A 10,313-nucleotide genomic window follows, 5' to 3' on the forward strand; every position below is an offset into this window, starting at 1 on the left:
ATTCCAAGGTGAGGCAGTTATTAATAAAACGGACACGGCCATGTCCTTCGTTCCTCAACAGTTTTCAATCTAATTTCCTCGTGGTGTCCCGAAAATATCTATATAAAATTAATTAACTCCTCAGAAATTAATAAACATAAGCCACAAGTATTTGAATATTTTGCATTTATTTGAAACAAAAGTATAATAAAAAAAAACAATAAAAATGTATTTTGAAAAGTTAGGAATCCTACCAACTTTTAAAGTTAAAGAATTACATTCATAAAGGTGTCTCCAGAATTTGATTAAAGTGCATTCGTGTTACTAAACTATGAAGCCACCAGGTTTTTAAACAAACGCTTTCAATGTTTCAAATGTCTTCAAAACACATACGGTTACAAAGTGTTCCCTGAACAAGTGAATTTAATAAATCTCATCCAATAACAATATTTTTGAATTACATACAAGCAAATGTACAATCACAGTCAAGTACTTTCATGATGAAATAAATGCACTTATGCAAGTGTGCACTTCCAATGTCTCAAGTTGTAAGAAACTGCTCTCAACAGGCAACATATAACACTAAATAAATATTGTATGGACACAAATAAGTTTCTTGTTCATAAAATAACTTACTTTGTAAACTTAATTGGCTCAAAAGTAGCAGTTCTTGCTATTGAGAAGGGATGCATTTGCCCGGAGAAAGTATCAAAAAGCAAACAATTTTTTGAAACCATTATATTGAAAGAACTGTTTCTGGATAAATTTTAGGCATAACAGCATTTGCACAGGGCACAGATAAAGTAGCGTTAACATGGGATGCAAACTGGACTGCAGTTTAAATGTGGACACGATGCAAATCTGTATAGAGTTTAACATAGACTTTAATGGCAACTACATTTGGTCCTCAAGTATAGAGCATTACAAGCATTCCCTGTAGAGTTGCGGTAATATCTTATTGCTCTTCTAAAATAGCAGCATCCGTCATAGTGATGGAGGTTCCCTTTTCCCTTCGTTTCAGCTCACAGAGTCGATAACATTGATCTTGGCATTTCATAATCCTGCACCTTGCCCGCCTTCCATCCTCTGACATTCATAGAATGAGATGGCTCCATAACCCTCGGGTCCAATCGTTCCCATGATCCCACAGCCAAACCCCAGTCGGGGTGGCTAACATACTCAGTCTGTTGCTGACCCATCACCTCAACGTGACGTCACTCCTAGTGACGTCTTCAGGTTCTCGTATACCACGTAACTGATGCTGACAGCTGGAATGACCTTAAGGAAGTTGGGGGCCAGACCCCTGTAGAGACCAGTGGGCCCCTCGGTCCTTATGATTTGTTTGAAGAGCCCAGACATGGTCATCTGAGGGCTGCCCTCAAACATTGCTGAATGGGACAAATAAAAGAAACAGGGTTAGAAGGAACGATGCATGGACAAATTCAAAAACGGATAAACATTCCAATGTGAAGATGGGGTCGTGCATGGTTGAGAATCTCACCTTGTGCCTGCATCCGGGTGCGTACCAAAGCCAAGGGGTAGCTGGCCAGCTGACCACAGGTGCTAGACACTGTGCCACAAGCCAGCAGGACTAATATGCCTGGGTCAGTGCTGTTAGTGCCATACTTCTGGAGCCAGGAATTCTTTAACGTCTGTAAAGAGGAGAAAAAAAAAAAGTTAGAAAATGCCTTATGCAAGCAGCAAATGCGATAAAAAGATGTGACCCTTTAAAAAAATCAATTTGCAGTCTCCATTTACCTCATACACAGCCAAGTCAATGCCAGCATAAGGGATGATGCCCAACATGTTGGGAACATAACCCTTGTAGAAGGCACCCAGTCCCTCTCTCCTGAAGATATGCTTGGCACAGTCCGAGATCCCAGAGTACTGACCAGTTGTCCTCAGGGCAAGTCTTGTTTTGAGTACCTGCAGGTTCAGAATAGAAAACAATAATCAACCAAACAAGTCATGAGTAGGAGGTTATACATTTCTCACCCATAACTCATTTAACTGAAATGCATTTGATAATGGTTTTCAGGGATCTGAATCAGGGAGACAAATTACCTCCATGGGGTAGATGGTGCTCTGAGCAATGACTCCAGCCAGAGAGCCAGCGAGGAAGCGCTCCAAAATACCCAGACTCTCCTTGTTGCTGCCCATCAGGCGTTTGATCTATACAGGCATCACCAGGAGAGAGAGAGAAACGCATTTAGAATACTAAATCTTCCCAATGCAAAACACCAGTAAAAGGATCACTCAGGATAGAATCCAAAGTTTAATCTCAGAAGTAACCAAAGTATTTACCTGCTCATAGGCCATAAACTTGAGAGCAGATTCAGGGGCAATTTTGATGATGTTGACCCCGTTCCCTCTCCACAGTGACCTCATGCCCCCCTCTTTGATCATCTGGGTGAGTCCAGTCATGATACACATGTTGTTGCTACGGGAACCATGAACCTGTCAAATGAAGAACACAGGGGGTCAAATACAATCTCATTACACATCTCCAGTCAGATGTGTAAAAAACAAACACAAAAAAAAGTTGCCCTAGGGACACAACTAATCCGCTGACGTAAATTATTGGGCTATTGACACATATTCCCACTCTTATCGTGTACACCAAGAACTACAATCGATGGCGTAACTGTAGCCCATCATGTACATCTGTGAGGAAGGTGTGCTGGCTCCCCTCCAGTAATTGGTTGACAGGAGTGGACTTATCGACCATGCACGCTAAACTAGACTCTGGACCCCTGTTCCAGCACATTTACGTCAAAACTTGGGAGGTACTCGTTAACTAATTTATCACTAAGATAACCAGCCTTGCTGTCATTTCTTTTTTATCTACCATGTCCCTGGAAGGTTACGCAAGCAGTACGCCTTCACCCTGCCAACATTCAAGTTGTCTGATTGAGAAAGTAGGTCCAGTTGTCCTACCTGCATGAGCACTTTGAGCCGGTCTAAAGGGGCGGTGAAGGTTCTAGACACGACTCCCGCACCTCCGCCTGCAGTCAGATGTCTCCACCACATCCCAGTCAGCTTCTCCTCCGAGGTGAACTCATCAGGCACCATCATGTTCTCACCCACATCAAAGATCTGAAGGTGAAGGTCATGGTCAGAAAAAAAGAAACTCACATCTCTATGAAAGGAGGGTATAAAAGGACTGATCATGGGACAGGGGTCAGTTTCAAGCCAAATACTTTGGAATTAAATAGGTTTCGCCTCAAGGGAAACAGCCATTTTCTTGGTAACCAACTTGTCTAAGAAATAGGAAGTCTGCTTTACTCAACATCTATGGGCAATATTACAAGAGCAAAGGCCAAAGGTCATGATAACTCTTGATAAAGCTTGCCATTAGTCATTTTATATCCTGGGACAGTGAGGGAGACCACACAGATGTAGACTGGTCTGGATACATGACCTGCCTCCCAGTGTACATGCTCTGGATCACTCATGTCAATGAGCGCGATTACCAGAGGGTAAACTCTGGAAATAGTGACGCCAGTTAAACTGATTATGCAACGCTCCGTGACATTTTGCCTGGCCTTTGTCTTGGGTTACCACTGCCAAAAGAGAACATCTATATATTTGTAGCCACGTGGAGCCAACCATTACATGCCAAGTAGACGATGGCACATATGAAATGTAACTGACTACGATTAGGTGGTATAAATGTCAGCTCATTGAGGATGTCAAGAATTTCACTCCTGGGAAAGAGTTCTAGAAAGTAATTATAGCTGCCACATTTTACAGGCCTTTTGCACAAGTGTACGTACTCTTTAGTCATAAGCCTTCCGATTCAGAACCAACTCTAGGACTTAATTTCTGACGCAGGTCTAGGGCTCTTAAAGGGATTGGTGTGTCAATGGAATAGGTTGCGATCGGATGTGCCAACAGGGAACCTATGCTCCCCATTCATGTAAATAAGCTTGTCTCGTCTCTGTTCTCACCGTGGAGTGTTTCCAGTAGAGGATGATCTCTGGGATGTGCTCAGCGGGCTCCAGCAGATTGTACTTGCTCAACTCGTTCCAGTCGATGGTCATTGTTCCATTCTTATCCATACTATTTAAACGAGACAAAAATGTTACATTGCAATACACATTCAAATCAGGGGTGTTCGACAACACAGGCCATAAAGAAAAGTAGGAGGAGGCTTCATCCAGACGACGTTTACCTTTTCAGGACTTTCTCGGCGTGCTGCTGGGAGATGCGTACTCCGAGGTCCTGAAGTGACTGCATGATCTCTTTGGAATCTATACGACATGAACAGAAAGAATTCAACATTAATTCCACTGGGAAAATGTATGCCATGGTCCAGAGCCAATGGCCTAACTCCTATTTATCATCTGTTCATTCGTGTGAATGGGTGCAACTGTACCTGCACTCTTTTGGTCAAGACTCTTGAAGACAAGTTTCAGATCTTTCTCATGATCTTGCAAATAGTGAACAAACTCCTCAAAGGCCAGCTGTCCATCCAAGTCCTTCTCTTTGTGTTTCACAGCTTTCTACAGGAGAGAAAAGAAAAAAGCTAAAAACTTAATCTCAGAACCAATGCACGACACTAGCATTACAGAGTTAACAGTCCCAGTACACCCAGGTGGTTTATGGGACGCATTCATGGACCTTGGCAGTTGCCCTTCATTATAAGCATTTGGCTTGAATTCTGTACTAAGGCCTCAGGTAGCCAATTTAATGGGCCATGCTTGACTAGTTTCACAATTTCAGTGCCCTGCCAACAACATTTATTTCAGCAATGTCTGCAACATGAGGGAGATGTTCCAAAAACATTTGTGGCAATTCAGAGACAGTGGTACTGTTACACTATTCAAACAAGCAGATCAAATATCCGTTAGCCTGCAACCCCAATGCTGGCGGCCCAGTCCAATTTTAGACCAGGTAGGCCTAGACAGGATCAGGCCTCGCTGGCATAGTGTGTCTTGGCACGTCGACCCATCGTTAAGGATATAGATAGATGTTCTGAAGTCGTGGCTACTACACGCGCTGTAGACGCTAGTCTATGCCAAGAACATTGCTCCTTGGCAAGTGGGTCACGGACATGCACTGTCGGGACGGAGTTTGAAACTAGTAATCAGGTAAATCATCCAATTCAATTAGCCTTCATTTTACACGTCATCAACTTGTAAATCTTGGAGACTCCACAAAATAAATTAACTATTAACGATATATAAAAGTAAGATTATGATCAAGTCTCATCTCAAGCCCCCATGCACTTAAAAAAATGTAACGCATTAGAGCACACCACTTTCCGCCATTTATGCAGACACTCGGAAGTGGGCAGTACTTACAGGAATGTGTAGTTTAAGGCACACCCCGCTTTAACTTTTGATTCAAAAGTTTTGAACTTATTAAACAAAGTTCATGATATTAACTTCAGACATACTCTGTCAGTTCTTACCCTTCTCCATTTCTGGTATGTTGAAAATTCCTGAGTCGGTAGAAATACACTCAACTTGAAGAGGGATTTCAGCTCCGATGGTAGTCCATTTGACTCAAAATATTCAAATTCAATCGGGTCTATATTCGGAACAGGCACATAAAGGCAAAGACCAAGCATGTTGATATCAAAATAAAAACGTTCCACTATAAATAAATAAATAGAAAGCTGAAGCGATGGGAGACTCCCGAAAGGAAAGAGAACGATCCTCTTAAAATGCCGGTAAGGAAGTGGCTCGTGTTTAAGAAGCGTTTAACCACTCCCTTTTATAAAAAAGGATCCGTATCATTGGCTGCTACCTTTTTTTTTTCTCACTACCATTTTCATTGACGACGTCAATTTACCAACCACAGCGTCAACCCATTGATTGGCCCCTCAAACATGGAGGCCCCTTCCTTTGTGCGTCATAGGCTATGGGGCACACGCCCTCTAACTTACTTTTTTTTTTTTTTTACAGCTAGATCTCCTTCTACATTTCGTGTTGAGCATCCAGAAACAGGAAGTCAGGTGGCTGAGCGGTGAGGGAATTGTGCTAGTAATCCGAAGGTTGCCAGTTCGATTCCCGGTCATGCCAACTGACTTTGTGTCCTTAGGCAAGGCACTTCACCCTACTTGCCTTGGGGGAATGTCCCTGTACTTACTGTAAGTCGCTCTGGATAAGAGCGTCTGCTAAATGTAAACAAGTTTCTCATTTATTTTGGCATTGTATATATATATATAAAACGTTTATGGAAAGATATTCACAGTTTTATAATTTGTAATATTCTTGATGACTTTAGTTTCTTGTGGGAGAATGTGCTGCTCGGTTTCCTTAACCATAGTAAAGATAGAGAAACAATTTTACCTTGTAAATCTAATTGTGCTGATGGCTACAATTCATATTCATAAGTGTAAATTCACAAATAAAAAGCCACTCTTCTGTGTTTTCTACAGGGAATTGAGCAGTAACCCTGTAAGACCCCTGGTTGTAAAATTACAATGTCACTTTTAGCTCCCTAATTTCAAATTTCTTTTTTTTTGAAAGACCATATTTATCCAATGGCATTGCAAGACAAGACATTAGGACAATAGGCTACTTTTTTTTGCAAATGTGTTTTTTGGAGAGCTAAAAGTGATGTTGCAATTTTAAACAGGGTCTTACAGGGTTAAGTTAAAACTGTACATTTGTGTGCATCCTTTAATGTATTTGTATGATCTATCATTTATTGTACCCCCTAGCATATGTAATCACTACTTGTTTGTATCCTGCTTGTTTGTATACTAATCTTTCATCACTGACATTTGTTCTAGTATTTAAACAACAACCTACAGTGTGAACAGTCAACTGTTCTGCACGGCTTGCAGCAGGCATGGAGCCAGGCCATCTCATCAGGTCTGGAGCTGGAAGTACATCAAGACTTAGGGTGCACGTGGCAGACAGCTGAGACTGGAGCTATCAGGGTGCCATCGCACTGGTTATTACAGTAAATCATACAGACCTTAAGTGAAATAACTTATGATATTAGCTATCATGCAAACCCTTACACAAGCAATGAAATGCTAGCATGCAACAGCACAGTATTTCAGAGCTAAATGGATTCACAAGAATAAAAGGATAGTTTGATACAGTTTATTGGACATATTAACTATAATACAAGGAATATATACATTATTTAGCTCATCATGGATTAAAATGGAATTAAATCAAAAAGCATTGTGATAAAAACAAAGGGAGTGCACACAAGTTTATTATATGCCAAATTAAGCTGTTTTGCAGAACCAGTGTTATTCAACATAAGCTCCAATTACCAAGTCAAACAACAAAACAAAGTGTGATACCCCCTGGGTCAAGGCAATGATTCCCTGTCTCATTGCACACAGTCTGTTGTTTTGGCCACCATGAATGTGTCTGTATTTCGGGTTTCACACCAGATAACCTTTCCGATAGGGCCACTGTAACGGAAAAAAACAGGAAGGAAGTAAACAGGTCACTAAACTGTATCAGTTTTATTATCAGTAGAACTAGTCCACTTGTCAAGAAAACAGTACAGAGGGCATATATGTTCTTAACAAAACTAGTGTAATGAACATAGTGGTCCAAATGTATGCAACAGAAACTTGATGAACCTAACCCTCATTCTAAGCTAGTTACCGGTATATGCATTTGGAGTCTAATTAAATATGTCACACAAAAAATGCACAGGAGCTGCTGTAGCTATACCATATCAGATAAGTGATCATAACTATTCATATCAAGATTGCTCTTTGTAATCATTTAAAGACACATTGTAAACCATTTTATTTGTGTTTGTTTGTAGCATGAAAGCCCTTGAAGGAGCATGTTAAAAAATGTCTCAAATTATACATTACCAATACACCTGGGCTGCACACCGCATAATGCCCATAAAGCAAACCAAAAAACAAGAGAATTAATCAATTAATCAATGTAGTGCGTGAACAAATAAGAAATTATTTCTTATTATATCCGTTTACCCATTTCAGGTCATCTTTCATATCGTGGCAGTTGACCATTATTTTGAGTAGGCCTACATTACTATTACCAATCAAAATGACTAAAATCTTCTGAAACTAAATCTCTGGCGCTCTCTACTGGCCCATGGTTTTGGAACGTGTGTGCGTCTGAGACGGTCAATGGATTCAACCTTATGGTTCATAGGACCTTATGTTTAAAAATAAATAAACACAATTAAAATGTATCTCCTTGCATGGACCGTAGCTTAAATACATTCCTGTCTATGGCATATTACCAACTTTACAAACGACTTTTCCCTTGGTAGCCTATCTCAAGTGAAAACGTTGAATTCATTATTTTATGTAAATACATATGCCACAAAGCAATTAACCGCAATAATGATTGAGTTACTTTATAAATACACAATTTTAGGAAGTACTGCCCCTTAGGCTACCAATAAAACAAGTAAATAGGAAAATGGAACAAGCTTGGACGGGGAAATGGGCGGACTAACCACTTGGGGTTGCCGTGCGCAGACATTGCAACGAAGTTGCAGAGTTGATATCGATCACACTGTCATCAATTTGTGTGCAAATTCACACTGTAAATTTGTGTGCATCCTTTAATGTATTTGTATGATCTATCATTTATTGTACCCCCTAGCATATGTAATCACTACTTGTTTGTATCCTGCTTGTTTGTATACTAATCTTTCATCACTGACATTTGTTCTAGTATTTAAACAACAACCTACAGTGTGAACAGTCAACTGTTCTGCACGGCTTGCAGCAGGCATGGAGCCAGGCCATCTCATCAGGTCTGGAGCTGGAAGTACATCAAGACTTAGGGTGCACGTGGCAGACAGCTGAGACTGGAGCTATCAGGGTGCCATCGCACTGGTTATTACAGTAAATCATACAGACCTTAAGTGAAATAACTTATGATATTAGCTATCATGCAAACCCTTACACAAGCAATGAAATGCTAGCATGCAACAGCACAGTATTTCAGAGCTAAATGGATTCACAAGAATAAAAGGATAGTTTGATACAGTTTATTGGACATATTAACTATAATACAAGGAATATATACATTATTTAGCTCATCATGGATTAAAATGGAATTAAATCAAAAAGCATTGTGATAAAAACAAAGGGAGTGCACACAAGTTTATTATATGCCAAATTAAGCTGTTTTGCAGAACCAGTGTTATTCAACATAAGCTCCAATTACCAAGTCAAACAACAAAACAAAGTGTGATACCCCCTGGGTCAAGGCAATGATTCCCTGTCTCATTGCACACAGTCTGTTGTTTTGGCCACCATGAATGTGTCTGTATTTCGGGTTTCACACCAGATAACCTTTCCGATAGGGCCACTGTAACGGAAAAAAACAGGAAGGAAGTAAACAGGTCACTAAACTGTATCAGTTTTATTATCAGTAGAACTAGTCCACTTGTCAAGAAAACAGTACAGAGGGCATATATGTTCTTAACAAAACTAGTGTAATGAACATAGTGGTCCAAATGTATGCAACAGAAACTTGATGAACCTAACCCTCATTCTAAGCTAGTTACCGGTATATGCATTTGGAGTCTAATTAAATATGTCACACAAAAAATGCACAGGAGCTGCTGTAGCTATACCATATCAGATAAGTGATCATAACTATTCATATCAAGATTGCTCTTTGTAATCATTTAAAGACACATTGTAAACCATTTTATTTGTGTTTGTTTGTAGCATGAAAGCCCTTGAAGGAGCATGTTAAAAAATGTCTCAAATTATACATTACCAATACACCTGGGCTGCACACCGCATAATGCCCATAAAGCAAACCAAAAAACAAGAGAATTAATCAATTAATCAATGTAGTGCGTGAACAAATAAGAAATTATTTCTTATTATATCCGTTTACCCATTTCAGGTCATCTTTCATATCGTGGCAGTTGACCATTATTTTGAGTAGGCCTACATTACTATTACCAATCAAAATGACTAAAATCTTCTGAAACTAAATCTCTGGCGCTCTCTACTGGCCCATGGTTTTGGAACGTGTGTGCGTCTGAGACGGTCAATGGATTCAACCTTATGGTTCATAGGACCTTATGTTTAAAAATAAATAAACACAATTAAAATGTATCTCCTTGCATGGACCGTAGCTTAAATACATTCCTGTCTATGGCATATTACCAACTTTACAAACGACTTTTCCCTTGGTAGCCTATCTCAAGTGAAAACGTTGAATTCATTATTTTATGTAAATACATATGCCACAAAGCAATTAACCGCAATAATGATTGAGTTACTTTATAAATACACAATTTTAGGAAGTACTGCCCCTTAGGCTACCAATAAAACAAGTAAATAGGAAAATGGAACAAGCTTGGACGGGGAAATGGGCGGACTAACCACTTGGGGTTGCCGT

The 10,313-nt window shown here is 40.0% G+C and overlaps 1 protein-coding gene across 1 annotated transcript; it reads right to left on the reverse strand.

The window, feature by feature from the left end:
* Positions 1-148: 148 nt before the first annotated feature.
* On the reverse strand, positions 149-5,661 carry slc25a25a (solute carrier family 25 member 25a). The gene is made up of 10 exons (XM_062454629.1): positions 5,396-5,661; positions 4,358-4,484; positions 4,154-4,232; positions 3,930-4,041; positions 2,917-3,075; positions 2,284-2,436; positions 2,044-2,151; positions 1,738-1,905; positions 1,481-1,631; positions 149-1,367 (listed from the first exon to the last, which is right to left on the reverse strand). The coding sequence occupies exons 1-10, from the start codon at positions 5,552-5,554 to the stop codon at positions 1,183-1,185; spliced, it is 1,401 nt and encodes a 466-aa protein (XP_062310613.1). The 5' UTR covers positions 5,555-5,661; the 3' UTR covers positions 149-1,182.
* Positions 5,662-10,313: the final 4,652 nt, after the last annotated feature.

Source organism: Osmerus eperlanus, chromosome 28 (genome assembly GCF_963692335.1).
Source record: "Osmerus eperlanus chromosome 28, fOsmEpe2.1, whole genome shotgun sequence".
Classification (NCBI taxonomy): domain Eukaryota; kingdom Metazoa; phylum Chordata; class Actinopteri; order Osmeriformes; family Osmeridae; genus Osmerus; species Osmerus eperlanus.